At 38.5% G+C, this 23,294-nt stretch overlaps 1 protein-coding gene across 12 annotated transcripts in view; it reads left to right on the top strand.

The window, feature by feature from the left end:
• Positions 1–23,294, top strand: part of tjp1b (tight junction protein 1b) — a 66,588-nt gene that overhangs the window by 29,158 nt on the left and 14,136 nt on the right. For 6 of the 12 annotated variants that reach the window (XM_030136952.1, XM_030136951.1, XM_030136950.1 and 3 more), the window contains 7 exons: positions 18,232–18,288; positions 18,805–18,929; positions 19,046–19,148; positions 19,773–20,088; positions 20,437–20,543; positions 21,240–21,408; positions 21,504–21,648. In XM_030136952.1, the coding sequence (XP_029992812.1) occupies positions 18,232–18,288; positions 18,805–18,929; positions 19,046–19,148; positions 19,773–20,088; positions 20,437–20,543; positions 21,240–21,408; positions 21,504–21,648 (1,022 nt within the window). Of the gene's footprint in view, positions 1–4,644; positions 4,793–11,601; positions 11,621–18,231; positions 18,289–18,804; positions 18,930–19,045; positions 19,149–19,772; positions 20,089–20,436; positions 20,544–21,239; positions 21,409–21,503; positions 21,649–23,294 lie in introns of those variants that run through there. The other 6 variants (XM_030136958.1, XM_030136948.1, XM_030136959.1 and 3 more) reach the window with 3 other exon arrangements.

The following is a 23,294-nucleotide window of genomic DNA, read 5'->3' as shown; positions in this document are numbered from 1 at the left end:
GTGTATTCAGTGTCAGATGATATTTCTTTCTCTCTCTGTCTTCTCTTTTTTCTGCCTCTTTTTCAGCACTATTGGGCCACTTGTCTTGCTGTTTTATGAAACACTTACCTTTGCAGGACTATTTAAAATGGTGTGTATGTGCATGATATCTCCAAAACCACATTGTGCACATGCAGAATCATAAGACTGAGATACATTTTGATCGGGATCCTTTCAGCTAACATTAAACTAATAATTAAATGTTTTGTTTCTTGTACTTCAGTGGTTTTATTGCTGCATTCCACTGCAGTCAGTGCAACACCAGTGATGTCAAGCATGCATCTACAACATGCAGCAAGCTGTAAAACACAAGGCTGCATGTCTCACAAATTCCAAAGATGTTTTTTGCACATATGACACTAAACATTCTTGAGGCCTTATGTTAACATTATCATAATTAGAATATTTTCTTTTAAATACTTCAATGGTATTATTGTTGCAATTCCACTGCTATAAACAATATCAAGCATTTTCAATCTGCAGCAAAGCAAGCATGAAACACACAGCTATGCCACTGAAAACAGTATAATGATTGTGCAGCTCTAATAAAATAGACAAACTAAAAGTTCTAAAAAAAAAAAAAAAAAAAAAGGTAAAATCTGCTGGTTTTCCTTGTTTATTTAGCCTTTTATGCGGATAATACAGAAAAGCTAAAAGACTAAATATATGCATCACTGTCATCCAAAATGTTTGTTATCATATATGCAAAGAGAAACTAGATGAATGATGAGGTGTTTCCTTTTGTGAGACAGGTGGTACAATCACATACTGTAAAATCAGCTGCTAATAAGCTGGACAGAGATCAGGAGGCTGTAGCCAAAGTCATGCTTCAACTGCATTTTACTGCTGCACATCTTCAGTTCAGCTTCATAGAGGTCACACTTCATTCTTCTATAAAGCACCTTTTGATAAGTGTTTTTTTACTGCTGACTTTACAAGGTGGTATGCTTGCTAGATCATGGACCACCGTCTGTCTGTTCAGCTCTGAATGTGCTGCACAGTGTAATCGTGTAGCATTATGAAACCTTGAGTAAGGAATTCCTGTTCTGAACTAATGGGCCGGCTGTCAAATCGGTGTGTTGCTTTCTCATGCTGGAGGTCACTGATACTGACAGAGGACAACACTGAAATCACAGAAATATAAGCCTCTGTACAGTAGCCAGCCCACTCCATTATGGGATTACACTGATGTACTCCAATTTGTAAAAAGTAAAGAACAGATAACAAGATAAGAAACACAAAGTTTTGTGTATCATCTTACAGCTTTGGCAATCTGGCGTTGGATATTATCATTTCTCTCTCACGTTTCTATTGAACAAACGCATTTATTTTCTTCTGCTGCAGTGCTATGTTTAACGTCTGTCATGTCACTTGATAGCTGCAATCATTAAAGCTCATAGATAGCCGTGCCAACCTTTGCTTAGTAGGCTGTTTTCTTGACCTGTACAGCCGAGAGGTGACTCGCTCACTGTCAGGGCCAGTGCACTCTAAAAACCAACCTGCTGTGAATTTCTAATTTGCTTCTCCACTCGTGTGATTTGTTCCTGCAGTCATACTCTAGTTTGGATCCTGTTTCTGCTTCTAAATGTGCTGATGAGAGAGAGGGGCTGCATAATTCTGTTGCACGGCATGTGAAACTCCCTCTGTGCTGTTGGAGTCAGTGATGCAAACACTGTCGTAGCATTAACAGAGGGTATTTCAAGGGCTTCAACAGAGATACATTAAGCAGCGAATGATTACATCTAAGCCAATTTATTCTCACAAAGATGAGGGGGGGTATGTGTATTACTTGATTATATTTTTCTGCTCAAATTCATCAACTTGTCTTAATCCTATTCTGCATGATGATAACTCATGATGACAACAGCCATCAGCTAAGAGTCTTTCATGCTCTGTGACATATGCTATCTGGACATATGGTCAAAGGGTTGTCTTTTATAGCATCAGTGAAGATCTGCAGGTCACGTTTTCATTTCATTTATTCTATTTATGGAGTTTTATATTTACAAGACATGATGCTGTTTATTATATTTTGTTTTTCCACAGGAAATGTAAGATTGCCCTTGTTTATCTAATACTTATGACCTTGGCCAACTCACATTCTTCCATTCAAGATGCCCCCCGCCTCCCTCTCCTTCTGATCCTCCAATGGAAACTGCAGCAAGTCTCCTTACGTCAGCAACATTGCAGGACCTCTGTGCTCCTCCAGCATTACATTCAGCCCCTATCTTCTCCTGCACTCATTAGTGCCAGAGGTAGAGGTGACAAGAACGGTCACACAATCTCAAAGTGATAAAATACACAACAGAAGGTGCTGCATAGGATTAGGTACTTCTGGATAGCCAGCACAAAAACTAAAGTGCATGCAATAGAGTCTTAAAAGTGGAGTTTGGTGCAGTGCACAATTTACATTCTACTGTATATTGATTTAATCTGTATACCCCATGGGAAAGAGTATTGAGCACTGTGACTGTAGGGTGGATTTTAGTATCCTCTGCATTTTAAATGGCTTCATCCAGCATGTCATTACTACTTAAGGAGCCTACCTCAGCTTTCTCTATAAAAAGTTTATGCTTGTTTTAGTTAGAAGTGATATCTAAATAGCTTTCTTCTTCTTTCTTCTGTGTATGTGTTCAAGCAATATAACATTCATGCAAAAGATCTCACATATGATTTTTTTTTTTCCTTTTAAAGCATACACATACTCATACTCTCTTGTCCTTGTGGTGTAATTTGTTTCAAGGATGGCAAATCACTCAAGTGATTTATCAAGTCAGGCCTAAACAGATCTCGCAAACTCCTGTATTTACATTGCTCCTTGCTGTAGAAATGCATGTAATATATACACCTGTGATAGTGAATACTTGTCAGCACTTACAGCACAATATTAATAGTATCCTGTTGTTACATGTTCTTCTCGGTTGCAAAAGTTATTGCACTGCATATGTAAAGATTTACAAAAATACCTTGCCCACACAAAGTTTAAGTGGGGACATATACTTATGCCTATACTTGCAATATATAGCTGGAAATATACTTGGGATATTTATAGTTTTGTGCCCAGTGTTGGGGAAGCTACTAAGCTTAGCATGTAAAACTAGTTTAGCAAGGCAATAGTTCAGACAAACTAGATTTCTACCCCTGGAGAAATGTAGTTTGTAAAACTACGGCAAAACAGTGATTTTAGCAGCTATACTTTTTATTTTCAGCTTTAAATTGATAATGTACATGTGGTATATATATACATGAAACAAAATATGTCCATGGGTGGGGGTGCACGTCACTATCTGGGGTGGCACTGGTGGGAGGGTTGTCCATGGTGGTGATGACCACGACGTTAGTAATGATCGCACATCTGTGAGGCATTGGAGTGCTGCCAGGGCCAACCAATCAGAGGCAGCACTGGCTGTCATGACATGACATGATCATGCCTTCAAAGCAATTCAGGATGAAAGAAAAAGGGACTGTCTTGCGTTCAGTGGTGAAATGCAATTTATACAAAAAAAAACAAAAAACAAAAAAACAAAAAAACCTTAATTTTATGTTATTGCCCAAAATTGTAGTATGCAGTTGAGTAGTTAAACTACAAAATATTACCCAGAAAGTACTTGAACTACTTGACGCGGCACAAAATATGAATGTAGTTCAACTACCAGCAAGTTACAGCAAAATGTAGTTTAACTACATCTCCCCAACACTGTTTGTGCCACATTGTCCTGCTGCGTGATCAGGTTATATCTCATAATTTCTTACAGACTTCCTAGTGGAGACGTGTTTGTGAGGCCTTTTATTAATATTACAACGAAAACTGCCCAGATTCTTTTTTTTTTTTTTTTAAATTAACTTATCAATGAAACAAAACCCATACGAAAGCAATGGGCTTATGTGCAAGCAGTTAAAACGTGTGGACCATAAGATGAGTTTCTTCCATGGGCCAAATAAACATTAACGGCCTATTTTTATAGAAATATAAGTTAATAAGACATGGATTATATTATCAATGTGTTAACTTAAAATAATAGTCTACCCTGTTAATAACATCACTGTAGTATTCATACAACATAGTTATTGCATTGCAGATGTTTTTTTATGTATCAGAATTGATCGGATATTTTTCTATCATAACTATAAAGGCCTTTGTTATTTGCATACTTATAACGATACATATATATATATATATATATATATATATATATATATATATATATATATATATATATATATATTAATATATATATATATATATATATATATATATATATATATATATATTTTTATTTTTTTTTTATTTTTATTAATGATGCATTTGCAATATATGGCTGGCTGATAATAGTCGCATCCATTCCTTCAAACGTAGAGGGCACTGATATGTTGACTGTAGCAGGGGATAAGGCTTCATCGGCACATTTTTTCTCTCCCATGGACGCCCGTTCGTTCTCACGCTGGAATGGCGCTTGATGCTGCTGGATAGCTGCTGCTGCTGCTGCGGCTGCTGTGGACAGCCTCTCTGCATCCCCGCTCCCCACCCCCCCGCGGACAAAACGGAATGGTTTCTTCCAAGCGAACCTGTCACTGTCACCGCGGCGGTGAAGGCAGCCGAAGTGTGAGAGTAGAGGGGGGGACGAAGGCTTCATCCACTGCCTGCCATTGCAGTGCGGCGGCTGCTGCTCTGAAGCCTCAGCAGGAAGATCTTTTCATTCCTCTCCTGTGAGATTTTCACAAGCGCGTCGTGAGGACCGTTGCTTTTGCTAAGGTGAATGGCTTTCCTGAGTTATCCGTGAGTACGATATCTGGGAGGCATTTTTTGCTCCAGCCGCAGGAGCTGACTGGATGTGTGTCCCCCTGCGGGCACGAGCGAGCGATAACGGTACAAGTCGAGGTAACTTAGCTGCCTCCGTGCTAGCTGTGCTAATTGTTAGCTACTTATCCGATATGCTAACGTTATCTTCTTATTGATAGCGTGAATAACAGTGTTCACTGATTTATTTTTAGTGCAGGTTCTGTAGACTGAAATATTAAGTCACAAAATGCCTTGCGGTCGAGCTGTCATCGGGCGGATGACTCGCTCCCACGTCAAGTGCGCGGAGCGTCCAGGTAACGTTAGCTGGGAAGAGCTAGCCTAGCTGCTGGAACAAAATGTCGGCCAGCTAGGGGATGGTTTGATCAAGGCAGTATAAAAGGGGCACAAGATTTATTAAGTGTCAGACTGCGAGAGGCAAGGAGGGAGTGGTATAGTGAGGTCGGTTGCCAGAAATATGACATCAGTTTTCCTAATTAAAGGGAAGGTCATGCGGTGGCCCACCTTGTTGTGATGGTCAACTAGTGAAGCCAAAGTGAGTAAAGCTAGGTAGCAGTTGGCTAGGGTTAGCCTGTTGACTGATTTTGGTTTTGTAACACTTAAATCTCTACCTCTCTGTGCAGCTGAATGTGCAGTTAACCAGCTGTTTTGATATCGTACTGTCACGTCAGCTGTACGTGGGGGCTTTTCTGTGGCTGCAGCTGGTGTTTGGCTAAACACATCCAAGCTAACTATTTTATGTTCCTACCAATGCACTTAACAAGAAAGTAAAGCACCAGCCGTCACCTGTTGAATATTATAAATGTAAACACGAGGACTGTAGTTATTGATTTCGTTCATTTTTCTTGTCGGTTTGACATTTGTTGTAAGCGAGTCGTAAATACACGTAGTAAGTTACAGTACGGTCGGATGACGTTGTCTTGTTTAGAAATGCTACACTTCCCCCTCCCGTGATTGTCGTGAAAATATGTACAGCTGAGAGATGACAAATTTTAACATCGGCATTTATTGATCAGAACTGGCCACATGATCTGGGATATAAATAATCATCATTTACCTTAATGTTTATCCATACTGACTATGAAATTGAGAGGTAGTAGCTATAACTATGTACTTAACTCAAGGAAATAATCAGTGAAGTTCTGCACCTGTTTGATCATTACATTTGAATTGCATATTGCATAAATGCATCACAAGCAATTCCCAAAAACATGAGACTGTTAAGATGTGAAATTGTGTCAGTGTTACTCATGTTGTATTAAGTTATTTTGGGAACTGCCCTGTCATAATATTTTGTAGTGTCAGAGCTGTCCTATTTATATTGGATAATTGAGTTCAAATTTAAAGGACATTTATCAGCTATATCTGGCATGTCTTTAAATGGTAGCAAGTTGAATATAATTGTGCATCTCAGTGTTGAATTCCCTCAGAACTTGCACCAAGTCTAGATCACTGGCGTCATGATTGTATTGTAAACAGTGGGAAATGGCAGCAAGGCAATACAACTGATTTGTCAAATCATGGAGGGAGTCACAGTACAGATATTATTTGTAGGAGACATTTGGTATTTCACTGCAAGATTAAATTTTTATTTTAAAAAATAGATGCCATTGTTGTGAAGGGGATGGGTCATTCAAACATGTCGCTGGAGATAAGAATATCCAGTTGCTCAAGGGCAGCCATACATGTTGGCCTGTAAATCATGTTGCCCTAAGCTGTCATGGGAACAGCAGTCATCTGAGTCATCGTGGTTTTGGAAGGACAAATATGTTCGATATTTTGCCTACTTAAGGCAAACATGACTGCAGTGTTGTAGCTTGTGTATCTGTAGAGATTGTGTGCAGTAAAGGAGCTTATCCTGTTGCTGTTCTAGTGTTTTTATATTAATTCTCAAATAAGTGACTGACTTTACTGATATAAAAGAAATCAAAGTAGATGGCCTTGGGTTCCTCTTTCAATAGGTTAATGGTGTAACTGTGAAGAGATGGGGTGCTGAGGAGCAATGCCAAAAATGGTTTGTTGAACATACTGTGTTTCAGTGCTACTGAAAGCCTGGAGGTGCTACCACAATAAAAAGGAAAACTAATGACTTATCCTCCACTATCCTGAAATATTCATACACTAGGGATTATAATTGTGTAATTAGAGCTATACTTTCCAAAACAATATCTTGTTTTCCCCTTTTGCGTGCATGAGTCAAATCTTTTTTTGTTTTTTTTTAGGAAGATTGTCTTTTTTTTCTCTGCAGCCAAGCAAAATTCTCTATTCCTCCTTATATCTGCTACATGCACATTCTTTGCTGTAGCTCAACTGGTTTGAGATGAATGAAAATGAATTTTTTAGCCATATACTGATAGATATAAATGAAAATAAAGTACCACACATAGTGGATAGAACTTTTGAGCCAACTTTAATTTACTATAAGGAGTTTCTCCTCTACTTACTTACTTACACATTTTCACTACCAGCACCTCAGGCAAGGTTTAGGAAAAGGTGAGTCACTGGCACACTAACTGAACATTACTGTAGACATTAAAAGTTCATTGCTCTGACACTGTAAAAGACGCCTCTTAAAAATCTAACTTTAAAGCCCGTGTTCTCATTGTATCGTAAGGCTCTGTTAACAAATGGCACATTTACATTATGGTTATGTCTTCAGTGATACAGAAGCTTGAATAGTCTTGTATAAATCACATCCATCGTAAATCCCTTTTGAAAGGGGTGTGGAATTATCAGGGTAACAAGGCTTGCAAATCCTCTCATCAATCACATTTCAGCGTGAACCTCCTTTTTCTTATAGTGCAGAAGCGTCCCTTATCATTACTGTTTTTCATTGGCGTTGCTGTCCTCATTTCAATCACAGTGATGGAGAGGAGGCGGGCTGCAGGTCAGTGGCACACGGCTTATCAGCACATTCCTGCCCTCTTGTGTGCTCTGTGTGTGGCTCTGATAACTTCCATTGGGCTCATTGAGTTCCCAGTCCGTGTGTTCAGGCTCCGGTTATGATCATGGACTCTGTATCCCAGACCAACGATCAATTTTATATATGTGAAATTTTAGTTTTTGTTGTGTGATCCTTTTTTAAGCTGCATTAGGTTGTTGGATGAATATCACATGAATGCATGCAGTCTGACTATTCAGATTAAATTTAAAGTAATTAATTGAAAAGTACTTGAGGTACTTAGAAGCACTTGTACTCTCGGGAATAGAGACAGAAAACTGATTAATTAGTGTCGATAGGACTTTAACAAACATCAGCATCAGCAGAAATTAGCTCCAAATGAGTATGACAGCTCAAAAAATAGATTTCCCACAGCAAATATGATGTTCAGATTCAGAATTTTTTTATCAGGTACTTTGAGTGTGATATTCAGTGATCCAATTTGATTTATTAGTATTTATTACTTTAACTTAGGCTAGATCTTAAGTTTATCATCTATCTAGTGAAGTTAGAAAATTAGAAATAGTAAATGCTTCACAGGATTGAAGGTTTAGGTTTTGGATGAAAATGGAGATGGGGTTTTGGTTGATAGGGGATGTTTTTCATGCTTCAAACTATCATCATTTTATTGACCTTTTAAAATCTACTGTTGGTTGACCTGTTGTTGAGGCAAATTTAGTCTGATCACTTGTTAATTGCAGTGTTGACAGTTGGTTTTTAAGATTATCACATTTAATTAGAGTTGCCTGCTGGCTGTCTAAAAATCTGTAAATGCTGGTTATTAAAAGAACAGAAGCACTGGCAGACTGAAATCATGTTCGGAAATGCTTCCTAGACCACCTCCAGCAACACATTCGTGTCATCACACTTTGTAGGGGGTCAGTTTCTTTCCCAAAACTGAAAACTGATTCATATGAATGAACTGTTAACATAAATGAAAAAGAAAATATGGCAGATGAGGCTGCTGCAAATCTGTAATTGCTCTGGGAATCAGGTTTTTACCCTCGAGGATTTCAGTCACAGTGTCTGAAACTGCCTTAAGGAACCATGCTAATATGATTCTTCAGATTTTGAGTCATCAGCTTTGCAGTCAACTTGTACAGTGTCCTGTTTCAGGTAACAGAGCTAAAGTGGCCATAAAATTCTTGTTAATGTGAAGTGGTCTTATAATAATACATGTTAAAAGAAAAAAATGGGAATAGACAAGTGATCCATAAGTTAACTGATATTACACTCTGTTATTGGACGTCTGCAGTCTGTTATCGGTAAGGGAAGACAGTGGTTGCACTCGGATTTCAGAGATTAGCAGCTTGGCTTTTCTACATGCCTTCTTTTCTTGATGTGGAAATAATTAATTTTAAGGATGGAAGACATAAGTCATTGGAGGGTACAAACTATGTGTGGAATCTGTCACCGCTCCCAGGCTGTGCTGTGAGGGATGTAAATTTAACCTGTCTCCTTTGCCAGTGGTGACTGGGTGTCTGTCATGTCTGTCTTACTCGATCATTATCCTGACTGATAACTGAGATATCATGACCCACGTGGCCTTGGTTTAGTGTAGACTTAATGTATTACAGGGCTGATAAATCTACACGAAAACATTATGTGTAACTCTCGGTTGAATTGTATATTCCACTGTATCACAGGCTATCAAACCATGCATTTGTCTTTGTTTTCTTGAATCCATCTTTGTACTGATGATGGCTCTATTCTGTGTCTGAATTGGAAATATTCTGCATGCTGTTCTTTTCTCTGATATCCATACTTACCTGAGTCACTTGGTTATTTTCTCTTGAGGCGTAGTGCTTCCTGTCAGCTGCCACTGCTGGTTAGTCTATTTAAAGAAGCATGACAAAGACAGTCTATGCAAATGATGCCCTAACGTACAGTATTACATTTAATAACAGCCTCATAAATGTCAGGAATATGATGAAGCAGCAGAAGAAACATTCTGTAACGACCACTGAGGGATTTTTAAGTGCAAGAGGCTGAGTAAATAGCTTTGTGGTTGTGTAGTTGTGTAACAGATCAGAAACCGGGTAAGAATACTGGGTGCTAATATCCACGGTGTCGAGTCATGGTCTGGTCTTCCGTAATGCACACCCCCAATCCAACCCTGCTGCATTGCTGGCATTGTAGCCCATGGAGCTTTCATTATGTTACTACTTCAACAATTTCACAATTAACACTATAATACATGTGAATCATGTAATTGTTCTGCCATTACACCAATATAACACACAGAATATATTTTAGTTATGTATTTTTGTACGCAATTTTTTATTTAGTTAATGTGTGTTTTGTAGTGTTATTGATATTACAAATTGTAGTTCATCTGCTGCACTCAAAAGAGGCATTAACTGAACTGGATTTGCAGTATCATTACATCTGTAACGCTATGTGCATACAGTGCATTAGTGTAATACATGTTTGTGTCTCTTTTCAACGTGACCCATATCAAACGTTTAATTGTAAAGAGGAAGGTAACCCAGCCTTTTCTTTCCTTGTTGGTGGTGAGTGAGGACAAAAACAGCTTTTTACTGACTAAAACGGTTTGTGGTTGGCACATATTGAAGATGCTTGAAATCGCCCAAGGATGAATTCACTTGATTGTGCAACCATGCAGTATGTCCCTGCATACAAAACACATATATGTCTTGACAGTGGCAGTGGAAGATGGCTGAACAGATGTAAACAATCTTAACTATTTGGCTATGTTTTGTTTACGTTTTTACTGTTTATTGCCATAGTAGTTTGTATTTCCCAACACTTCCTTCACTTTATTTTAGAGGCTGGTAAAGAGGTTGTTGAAGTTATTTTTTTCTTAATACTTGACGTAATTGAAATACCTTGGAATCTACTTCATAAAATTGCCTAATAAAATGAAAGCTTCCAACCTTTTAGCTGCCGTGTTATTTTAAACTTGAATCAATAAATCCATAGTAAAAGGCTATCATATAGTACCATGTTGCTCTACAGTTTCTGCTCAGATAGCAGATTTCCTTGACATATGTTGTTGAATATGGGATATTACACGAGTCACTTGTGCCTCTTTGATTTCTTCTCTGCCTTCTACCATCTCAGATCTCCAGATTTATTTTCATCTACTTTGCTCTTTGGATTTTGGTAACCTTGCTACTGGTGAGATTCAGTTATGTGTATGTTTATGTTTGCTTCAGATAATCATCTCATCTGCAGTCTAGAAACTCAAACCTAACATACAGTCTGATGTTTGTCATTCTGTATGCTCAGTCACTGACACACTGAGCATAATTTATGCAAGTAATGCAGCACACCTGGGGAGGAGGGGCATTATACAGTCCCACATGCAGAGAGAATTGATAGATTGTGCTCTGGTTCAATACGGCACCTTGAGGGTTAAGTCCGATACAGCAGTTTACACTGCGGATGGATGTTCGCTAGTACAGAGGAGTCCCATGCTGTAGCGGAACTGCAGATCCCACACAGATCGCTGCCAAGGCAGAGGGGATTTGCTTCGATCCCACGAACGTGTAAGGAGAGAGTTGGAGGGAGGGATACATTTTGAAGAAACATGTTGGGAGAGGACACAGAGCTGTGTGAGACAGAGGAGCCGTTAGGGTGTATCTGCAGGGCGTGTTTCATAATCCCTCACCTGTGGTCGTAATTTCACTTGTTCACAGCTAAGAAAAGAGAGAGGAAAGGAAGGTGGGGGCACTTCCTTCCCAGTACTGATTGGTGCGGTCATGCACCGAGGCTGCTGATGTACGTCTGCAGGAATCTCCTGCTGGATTTATTGAGGAGGTGCTGGAGGTCGGAGAGCCTTTTGTCTAACTTCTCTGTGTTTACCAGAATGAACTAATGTAAGTACTTCTGATCTTCTCTTGTGCATCCAGTTTTTCTGACTGACAGAACAACAACAAACAAAATAGATGGACAGATGAGGTGAAGTGTATTTGACTGTAGCCTTTAAATAATGCAAGTCTTTTATGGTTATAATGGTTTATGATTAAGTGTAATGTTATCATTAATAGGCCTCATCTCTTGACCTTCTTATCACTTGAGCAGTGCTGCATCTCTCTTTTCTCTCTCCTCTGTTAGAGATCCGCAATACAGTGTCTTACTATGTTGTATGTGCAGAGTGTCACTTCCCTCTCAGGGGACCCCCTGACTGGTGCTAAGGCATGGGCCCTCATTAGCATCTGAATATTTTTCAGAGGCAGGGGAGTTTTAGCCGTTGTCAGCACTCCCCAGCACATCGGTTTCAATTTCTGAAGTGATCAATCATTTTATTCTACTTGTTTGCTGCTTCACTGCCAGCTGCCTTGGTAAAGTGTGATCCTGTTGTTATTTTTTTGCCTTCAGCTGCAGTGTAACTTGCACAGTGCTGTGAAAGTCTGATTTTACCTCAGTGCTACTGTGGTAGTTTTTATCAGTCTTTATGAGTTTGAATTAAGATAATGGTTGTTGGTTATGAACAAGAAGCAGATTGTTCCCCTGCCTCATTTCGCTGGTCTTATCATGTATAAACTTATCTGAGTTGCACTGTGGATCCTTTTAGGGTCCTCTATGAGGATGCAACAAAAAGAGAAGTGTTTTATTTCAACCTGATAATAGAAACAGAAAGCCATCTAATTCATTTTTGATGATATGTTGCTTTCTGTAGCTACAAATGGGAGGAAAATATTCCTTGTCAGTACAGTGCATTACTTGGAAGGTCATGTAGCCCTGCTCTGTGTCGTATTTGACATTAACATTAGCCATTCTTGCTTGACCTTTTTTGAATAGCTACATTTCCATTGCTACTGTAAAGAACTTGTGAAAATGATCTGCCTCTCTGTGTTTTCGACTGACCTTACAGGGCAATTCAACAAACAGAAACAAGAGAGAAATTGCTTTTTTCTTTGTTTTATTGCATAATTTGTTCAAGTCGATCTGTGGCATTTACTGTAACAAAAGGTTATTAAACACTCTCCAGTGTTGGTGCTGCAAGTTTCTCTTAAATCACTCTGTTGCAGCATCTCAACAGCAGAATTAATGAGATCTATTTTTAGCTACTCTAGTCCCAGAGCGGTCAGAATTGAATAAGGTTCTGCCTCACCCTGAAGCCATACTACAGCATGAAATCTATTCCTTTAGTAAGAGAATTGAACTCTCCACCATATCGCCTCAGTTCCTTCTTCGGGAAAAAAAATCTGATTTTGTTTTTCTGCTGAATAGAGAGCCTGGGAGCCTGCACTCTTTAATTTTAATGATGCTCCGAAGTGAATACAAAATGAAACACCATTTTAGTTTCCTTCTACCTGGGTCATGTTAGGTTAGTATTGTGATGACTCATTGTACTTTGGAGGTTTGTCTTTAAGTCACAATAGAGACATTCTGCTCCTTACTTTTACCTAACAAATGACTGCTGTCTGTTACAAAGCCAAGTTGTTGGCTTCATCACTTCTAAAGGGCTGAATGTTTTCTGTGTTTGGGGTTGATGCAGTACATGCATAGATTCTGTAAAGTGAAGAAAGTGCTTATGTAAATCAATCATCCCATGGATTAATTCTTTAACTATTACTACTTAAAAACAGTGTGAGAAGTCAGGAACCATGTCATCATGGCTGGATATGAAAAGAGAAACCAACAATTAATATTTATTGCACTTCCAATGTATTTGTGCTGCAACAGTTCCCTTTAATGTTTACAAGCTTCCACATAAGCTCTGAACATGCACTGAAATATAATTACAGGTAGAAATAAACTGCCAAAAGGGCTACTGGTGGGACATTCTTTGACTGTCACAGTATAATAGTTTATTCTCTAGCCCAGTAAATCATAGTTGAATTGTTAGATAAGTTACCATTTGTTTACTGACAAAAACAAAGTCCATTTTGTCCAAAGCTTCCTTGTCGTTCCTCAGCTCTCAGTTGTGTCATCCATCTGTGTTGTGGTCCATCTGTGCTATAGTACTGCCTCCCAAGTTGCCTGGTTGTAATCCCCCAAGCATGACCCAACCGACATGGTTTGTCTCCGTTGTGGAGCGACTGCCAGCTCTGGCTCTAGCTTGTGGCATGAGGCTTCTGTTGGCACCAGTTGTTTGTGGCCATAAAGGGTGCACAAAATCGTACGACAAAAACTCATCAGTCACTGGGTGCTGATGTGACTTCACTACTGAGTATGCAGAGAGTCAATGGGACACTGATACTTTTCCTCCCTTTTTCTTATATATATATATATATATATATATATATATATATATATATGTATATATATATATATATATATATATATATATATATATATATATATATACATTTTATTTTTTTTTATTTTTTTTTGTGTGTGTTATAGAGTAGGTGTACGATGAATCAACTGACAACCCCACTGACTATCGAATTCTATTATAGCAAAAGGCTGAAATTTAAAGGTCCAGTGGTGATATTTTGCATTCAGTGAAAAAAGTCAACAAAAAATAGCATCATTAAAATTGTTTTCTCTCTAAAACTTTATGCTGTATATGTGCAATATCAAAAAGTAATAATTACATAAATCACCACTTGCAGTGTGTGAATTTACATTAGGCTACCAAAAATAAAAATGAATAAAAAAGCACTAATGATACACAAATTAAGTGACAATATATTCACAGTGTGTACAACAAGCAATTTTTGTTGAGCAAGAGAAATCTCTTGAAGTGGCAGTAGTGTTAATAATATGAATTAGGTATTTTTCACAATTTTCAGAAAGCAAAAATTCCATTAGTTGAATTAATTTGTTATATTATCCTGTTCAACCCTACTCTGCATAAAGGGAAGTCACTACATTTTTTAAATTGTTTTGAAGCTTATTTCTAATTCAAGTTTGTATTGAAAATGTGTAAACAGTTGGCTAATATGCAATTTCCTTCATAATCAAGCAACTCAGTATGGTCCACAATAATTACAATCAGCTCCTCTTCTACTGGTAAGACTAAATGTAGCATGTGTGAAAACAAATATTGTTTTGGTTTGCTTGTTTAAGTCCTAAACACAGGAGGCGATTTTTTTTTTTGTGTGTGTTTTTAAAGAAGTTATGTTTGTTTTGATCATTACCACAGACTATAGCAACAGTTTATTTAGTATTCCAATAAAAAGTAAAAAAAAAAAAAAAAAAAAAAAAAAAAAGGCTTTTGTTTATGAAATAAGTTCAACAGTGTCGTTTTAAAACCTACCACAGTTGAGAGGAACCTTCAGACATGGCCTGAAAATGTCAGGCCACTTGAACAACACCACACTGTTCCCCCTCTGTTACCAGAGCAACAAGCTCTGCAGGAGGAGAAAGCAAAATTACATCCCTTCAAAGTGAAAGGTGTGTGTGTTTGTGAAGGGGAAAGGAGGGGGATTGGGGAGTGAGAGATGTGCCCTGCTAAATCTGTCTTTTTTTTCCTCTCTCCACTTTACGTTCTTCTGTTTTGCTCCATTTGGGATTTTACATTTGATTAATTTTATGGTGATTTATTTGTATGGGATCAGGCATAGTAAGCATTCTCTAATCATATTCACCAGACAACAAAGTCACATTTCTCACCACTCCACTGCAACATGGGGCCTAAATGTAATGCGTTTGTCCATGTGCATGTTTGTGTTATGCTGCATAAATGCCTATAGAAACCTAGAAGTACAAGAACAGTGAACAAGTACCACAGATAACTTTTTGGATTAGTGGTGAACCTTGTATCACATGTTCTTTTTATGAGTGTTTCCACAGTGCTGTTCAAGAAGACAGTGGCATAAATCCTCCTCCCTGAAGAACTAACTTTCCAGAGAGAATTCATGCCTCTGTTTTCAGTTCGCTTGTTAATATTCAGATGTCTTTCTCTCAAGTGCCATGCTTTCAATATGAAAGGCCAAGGGGAGTTTCCTTGTCCAAACTTTTGTTCACCCGCCTTGTGTGAGTCCACCATAAGCTGCTTTAGGAGTTTGTGACTGTTACAGCCAAGCTGAGAACGTCTGGGGCCACTTGTGGCGATTTATTCAGCTGCCCATATTCCCAGACAACAGCAAATGTTTGCAATTGGCCAACAGGTCACAACAGACATCAGGATGATGTGTTGTAGAAAACCTGGGTGGTAAGACAATAAACAGGGCGGCAGGATGGAGACAGTCAGCTAAATACCTCAGGTGCTTTTGTATCAAGTGGGATATTGGGCCGCACGTCGCAGCATTTCTCCTAAATTCTTAAAATTGAATATGTTTTGTTACTTTTCTGTTAAGATAAAACAAGTAGTTAAGAGCCAACAAAAGTTTGCACAGTTATGGAAACTAAAAGATAATAGTTTAAATAATTAGAGGTGTGACACTGACAGCTGTCTAATCAGATGCTCCTCTTGACAGCGATGCTGCTCCAGTCATTTTCTGAAGCCTCTGACACACACAGTATCATGCAAAGTTTTTTTGTCTCAATTGGGATCAGTGGACCAAGATTATTACTTTCACATGCAGAATTCATAATCCAATCAGTGCAATTTTTCCAAAACATATAATTGTTGACAGTTGATTAAGTACACTAGGTATGTATGTGTCTGGGTTTTTTATATCTTATGTAAAATATGTGTTTCTTTGCCTTTGCATTAGACATATAATTTATGGACTGAAAATGTTGTTGTCTTGCCAATAATATTTCTGATCTCTGGTAAAATGTACTCTTATTTAAAAAAAAAAAAAAGAAGAGCTACAAATCAAAGAACCAGACAAAGAAAAAAAATGTTACAGGACATGGGTTTAAAGTGAAAATATTTGTTAAATACAGTGCGCTGTCTTTCCTGTGGCTCATCCAAGATTTAGGCTTCATTACCTCTTTTGGGAACCCATCAAGCCATAGCTTTAGCAGGTTGTCACGATAATGTGGGTGTAGATTAATCCTCAACACAAAGCTGGACTGACTGATGTCCACGAGATGTTTTGGGTTTAAAGCTGCCAACTAGTGTTGATGTCAGCTGAGGGTCCAAGAACCGTAACAGCTTTTAATGTAAGATTCATCTCCTTTCACTCAACCTTCATTATGCTTTAATGTGCCGCAACATGAGATCATTCTGTCCAATGAGTTTTCTGCCTAGGTGGTTGCATTGTAAATGTTGAAGGTGTCAACGAAATTACCAGCGAAGTAGGAGGGAAATGTGTGATGGTCTCACACATTAAGGTCACAGATCTAGGATCAATTTACATGACAAATGGGGGTTACTGCATTAGGTGCTGTGGTAAAGCTTGTAATTTTTCCCAGAGGGGGGACTCTAATAGTATTTTATACACAGCCATTGAATGTCTAATGTGTCGTGAGATTGTAGTGGAGGTGAAATGGTAAGGAAAAAGACATGAGATAAAAAAGAGGTCTCTGTGACACAGAGGGCAGTGCAAACCTAGCAGCTGAAGGAGTTGACCTTCATCTTATCCTCACTCGATGTTAATGTGATGCAGGATGTTTTAATTTTGCAGACTTAACTGACAGTGTGACCTCATTGTATCTAACATTGTTTTTATCATCTTACTGTATTCAACACACTATAAACATGGCTCTGCATACAGTGGACCCACTACAAAGCAGAGTCTGACACCTGTATGTTAACAATTGTGTTAACAAACCCCATCCGGTGCCATTTGCATTGTTGTAAGTAACACTTAAAGACTCAGTATCCTGTGAGGTGAAGGCCTCTGTTTTTATAGTGACACTGCCAGTTTGTATCCTTATTAAATTTCACTTGTAAAAATTGCAGTGACACTTCTCTGATTCCCTCTTATGTCCCTAAAGACTCTTGATTGGCTGAAAGAAATGAAGGAGAAATACTCCGTTTTCAGATAATGTCTTTCAAAAGTGTGAATGGTTGTATTTAATTGGTTTCAATGATGATATTTATATGCTTTTTCTTTGAAATGTTAAGTGTGTACTCATTAGATCCTAAGTAGATTTAGTTGTAATGTTAAATTGATGGCAAACTAGATACAGTTTTGTTGCTGTTCAAAGCATCACATTAAATTTTCTCAACTCAGTATATTGTAAAATACATTGATTGCACACAATTGTTTGAAAGCATAACTTTACAAATTATGAAGGCAATTAAACTTTGCTTGTAGCAGTAGCATAAAAAATAGATGAAGATGATGATGATGGACCATTATGCAGGGTGAGATAAAAGTTTACATTTCTTAGACACTCTGCGCATGTCTATGAGGACAAAACTGGCTTGGACTTTGAGATGCTCCTTAGTTGGACTTATTGTTCCTACATGATGAGTAGATCACAGACACTTTGAATGGGGTAACAGTGTCAGTGTGAAAGTGAGTAATATTTGCAGGATATGTATAATTACTCGATGTTCAGCATTAGGGTTTTTGTAGGTAAAAACCTTTTGTGTGGTCTAAACATGTATATCCCTTTTGTGAATTTTGAAAAGGTTGATTTAAATTCTGTAGAATTGTGGTTAATGACAGTCTTCTTTTTCTCTGTCTTGCAGAGTGCAGCGATGGAGGAGACTGTCATTTGGGAACAGCACACAGTAACACTACACAGGGTGAGTATTAAGTGTCATCTCAGAGATGTGCTCTGCATCTATCTCTGCAAAAACCCAGACACAGTCTTAACATCTGTCCATCTTGTCTATTATGCTATTTTTGGCCCAAACTCTCTCTGTCTCCATTGGACTATTCAGTCCAATTTCTTGTAAAGTGCTCTGACCGCATGTACAGGTGTAATTTAAAAAGACAAAACACAAGTTTCATTTTTCTGCATTATTCTTTCCCTCAACTTGCTTTAAAACCCAAAATGCCAGCACAACACAAGCTCAAAATGCAAATGCTCTGCATTTCCCATCAAATGAAATTGCTTTTGTACAGTGAAAAATTAAGCATTCTTATTTATTGTCTTTTGAGAGCAAAATCAGCCATGTATGACTGACATCATTGCTTTAATCCATGTAGTTTTAGTTCACAATCAGAAAAAAATGGTTAATTTGGCAAATCTACAAGCAATAATATAGATAATCTCTTTATTTCAGTCCACAAATGATGCATTTTTTCTGTATTTGTAGGCACCAGGGTTTGGCTTTGGGATAGCCATATCAGGAGGTCGGGATAACCCTCATTTTCAGAGTGGCGAGACCTCCATCGTCATCTCGGATGTGCTGAAAGGAGGTCCAGCTGAAGGCCTGCTGCAGTAAGATATCATTGTGTTATTGGCACCCCAGTCAGATTCCTTTTTATTAGTATTAAATTATCGTGCCTACTCCAGAAAGACTCCAGTGTGTCTGTTCCTCTGTGTCGCCTCTTCAGGGAAAATGACAGAGTCGTTATGGTCAATGCTGTCTCCATGGATAATGTGGAGCATGCGTATGCAGTCCAGCAGCTTCGTAAAAGTGGGAAAATTGCCAAAATTGTAAGTGTCATTTCATTACCAATCCCTCTTGAAGTTTGTGTTGTGAATGGTTGAAAATTGACTTGAATGAAGTACAATATGTCAGAGGCACCAGTGTCATATACATCTGTTGTACTCAGACACATCTTGCATTTTGACAGTAACATCTAGAAGAGATATTCACTATTAGGGTCATGATTGATTTTCCCTTTTTTGCAATCAGTTTATTTTCATTTTTTACACAGTACAAAAGGGAAAAATGCATGGATACTAGACTGAACTAACAACTAATAGTAAAAATAATGCAACAAGGAAAAAAAACAAATGATATGTTAATGGTCATAAGGATTTTACCCTAGGGATCAGTTGAATAATAAAGTTTCTGCATGGTCCGATAAATTCTCCAGACAGAGAAATACTCAAACTGTCCAACTCTTCCAGTGGGAGAATTTATAAAATATTATCAAGCAAACTTAAACCAGATGAATTATCATCATTTATCCAGTTCTGAGAAATTAATAATTCAAATCAATAATTCACAGAAGACACAGAATTTTTTTTTTATATCTGTTTCTTTCAGTGTGTAGGTTTTAGAAGTTTTGAAGAGTTATGATTGATTCGTTGTAACATTGTCTTCTTCAACAGACAATCAGACGAAAGAGGAAGGTGCATGTCCCGATGGGCCGCCTTGGTGAGAGAGAAACCATGTCAGAGCATGACGAGGAGGAAGATAGTTACGATGAAGAGATATACGAGACGCGAAGTGGACGCAGTGGTGCTTACAGTGGTGTGGGCGGGGCCATAGGCAGGCGCAGCGGCCGGAGCAGTGGGCGACGGGACAGGGAACGTGAACGCAGCGCGTCGCGGGAGAGAAGTCTCTCCCCACGCTCAGACCGCCGCTCGCACAACCTGCCCCCTCGCCCCGCTAAGGTTACACTGGTCAAATCCCGCAAAAATGAAGGTGAGGCTCACAAAGTCGGGGATAGAAAGAAAAAAGAGGCCAGAAGATGGCTTTGAACCAGTAGCAGCAGCTGGTAGTCCAGGAAACCACCTGCCATTTTATTACCAGACAGCCAGACTTTAAAAAGGAACAAGAGTCCAAATCAGCATTGGTCAAATGCCAGAGTAAACAAAACTTGCCAGCCACAGCAAAATCCAAGTAACTCAAAGTAAATCTAAGTAAAAGAGCAATTAATCTTCTTTAATCAGTAGTGTTAATCCCAGCGGGAGCAGCAGCAGACAGCCAAGTGAGGTTGTCACGTGAACTCTATGCTAACATCATCTTTGTTGCTGTCGTTCACTTTGTAAGCAGAATATGGCCTGCGCCTGGCCAGCCACATCTTTGTCAAGGACATTTCCCCAGAGAGCCTGGCAGCCCGGGACGGCAACATCCAGGAAGGGGATGTTGTACTGAAGGTGAGGGAATGGACTGAAGAAATGAAATATTATATGAAACGTTACTATATTTCCTTTCTCTATTTTAGTAGTGATAGAAATAGAATAACTGATAGCATACTGGAAATGATTTACTAATTTAAGTATTTACTGTATTGCTGTACCAGACTGTTTTTTTTTTACTACTCTACATTTTACACTATTTAATGTTGCAGCTCACTGCTTGATGTAGCTCAGCTCTCTTTGGAGAACATATAACGTAGCTCTATGCACATAAAAGGTACTTCTTGACAATTTTCAACTGGAATTTTCCTAACTTTAACTACTCCTCAACTGTTGTTTCTCACACTCAGCCAACTGATAGATGTCACTTAAAGACATGAATCGTAACTTAAATCATCACAATTTAACTGTTTAATACACCCTCTTCTAAATGTGAGTGAGTCCTGACTGCATGTGTGTGTTCATCTTCTCCACGGCCTCTCATTGTTCTTCAAATTGATTCCACCCTGGAGAACATAATCAGTATTGCTGTAAATTTGTGTTTGAGCTTGACAATCCATGCGTATCCCATAATTCTCATGTAATTGAATTAAAATGTCAAACAAATATTTTGGTTTTTGATTTATGTTAATCTATATTCCAAAGAAATTGTGTCAAAACAAAACTGTTCATTGTTCTACATGTGCTTAAAGTGTTTCCTTCTGATTGTTTCAGATAAACGGCACAGTGACAGAGAACCTCTCCTTGATAGATGCTAAAAAGCTGATAGAAAGGTCAAAGGGCAAGCTAAAAATGGTTGTTCAAAGGGACGAGAGGGCAACCCTGCTGAACATCCCCGACCTCGATGACAGCATTCCTTCAGCTAACGCCTCTGACAGAGACGGTAAGAGCGGTGTTAAATGTTAGCTTGAAATTCAGACTCATCCATGTGCTTCATTTCAGACTGCAGTTGTTTAACAGCTGCTTTCATTTGATCAGACATTTCAGATATCCATTCTCTGGCATCTGACCATTCCAATCGATCGCATGACAGACATCGTAGCAGCCGTTCCCGCTCTCCAGACCGACGATCCGAACCCTCGGACCACTCCAGACACTCCCCTCCACAAATCAGCAACGGCAGGTAACAACCATCTGCAAATCATCACGCTTAAAATATTAAACAATTTTAGAGAGTCTTGATCTCTCAAATTATCTTTGTAAATGCGTTTATTCAGTTGTCTTCCAATATTAACAAGAACATTTCTCACTGTTTGTCAGTTACAGTATGATACTTACAACTAAAGAGGATCAACAAAATTTGTGTCTACCAACATTTACATTCATGTCAAGTATGAGACTGAAATTAGATTCATCAGCATATTTTATCATTGTCAATATAACTGTTAGAACCACAGTCAGAACTTGTTTTATTTTGTGAAGGAGTTTCGATTTTATGTTTGGCTTAAATCTAGCCATCAGCTCATTCAGCACTTTTTTTTTTCTGCAACGACATTAATTGTTCCTTTAAAGTTAATATAGCACCAGAGTTGTTCCCCTTTCACACTGCTTAGTGACCCAAGGTAAATAAGTGAGTTGCTAAACTGGAAAAGATTGATCCTTGGTCAGAAATAGAGTTCAGAACCACGTTGGCCAAGCCCTGAATCTAGCCTATGTGAAAGTTCAGCCTCCTTCTGAATTGACTGTCATCTTCCTTTAAAAACGGCATTTTTGATTTCATTTATCAACTGCAAACATCATGAAGATGGTTTCTGTAGCTGGTGGAGAAGCCATTCCTATTTTGTTTATATTGCAATACCTGGAGAGTACTGAAAGTTTTGAGTACATTCTGAATAGCCCTGAAGCATTTTTAGGGACAGTTTATTACTGTGACAAGCTGTCATAAATTCACATACTACCTCCCTACAGACAACGTATAGATTGATGTTTTGTGTGACAGCAAATGATTCTCTCTTGAATTATTAAGTTGTATTATATAGCATCAATTATTCAGACATAGTCACAGATTCTTATGAAAGTGTCACTTTATCTCTGTGTCTCAATTGTTGTCTTTGGTCGACAAACCGCATGTTTGGCACAAGGACAATATGGCTCCAACAAAAGACTGTCACCAGACATTAGTGTCAACTGTGTTTCCTTTCACATGTGGCTGAGCTTTTGCATGATGAATATCTGGACTGAGTTTTATTCTGTCTTTCCCTGTAATTTCTGTTTCTCAGCCTTCAGTGAGAGTGCTGCCCACACACTGCAAAAAAAGGCAGTAGCTTTTGAGTATTTTGGAATTTAAGAGTATTTTAATGACCTTGAAGGTGATATTGAGACAGGATATCACTGTTTATCTGAAGCTGATTTGTAACCTGTGACCTTTTCCCCCAGCTCCACGAAGCAGGCAGTTAAAAGTAGTGCCTCCTCCAGGATGTGTTGAGAAAGAGCTTTTTTTTTCCTCTGCAGCCTGTTGAAAAAGGGTCTTTCATGGTTATGTCCTCACTTGGTCTATAGTAGTCTTTGTTCTTTGCCAGTTAAGTTGTGCCAATAAACAGCCATGTAACCAGTTGGTCTGACTCAAAGTCATACGGCTGAGCCATTTGGCATGAACACCCCTTCCTTCCCTTTGAGAAATGGAATTTATCATCAGCATTTAACCAAAAACACATTAACACAGCTTTAATATACATTTATGTGAGTCATAATTGTTCAGGGTCATCGCAGACCAATTTCCACAGCTGTACTAGTTTAAAAGCTGGCATCAAAACAAGCCCTTTCTCACAT

Source organism: Sphaeramia orbicularis, chromosome 6 (genome assembly GCF_902148855.1).
Source record: "Sphaeramia orbicularis chromosome 6, fSphaOr1.1, whole genome shotgun sequence".
NCBI lineage: Eukaryota > Metazoa > Chordata > Actinopteri > Kurtiformes > Apogonidae > Sphaeramia > Sphaeramia orbicularis.
Note: the sequence above shows the minus strand (reverse complement) of the source record. Positions and strands in the feature narration are given on the sequence as shown.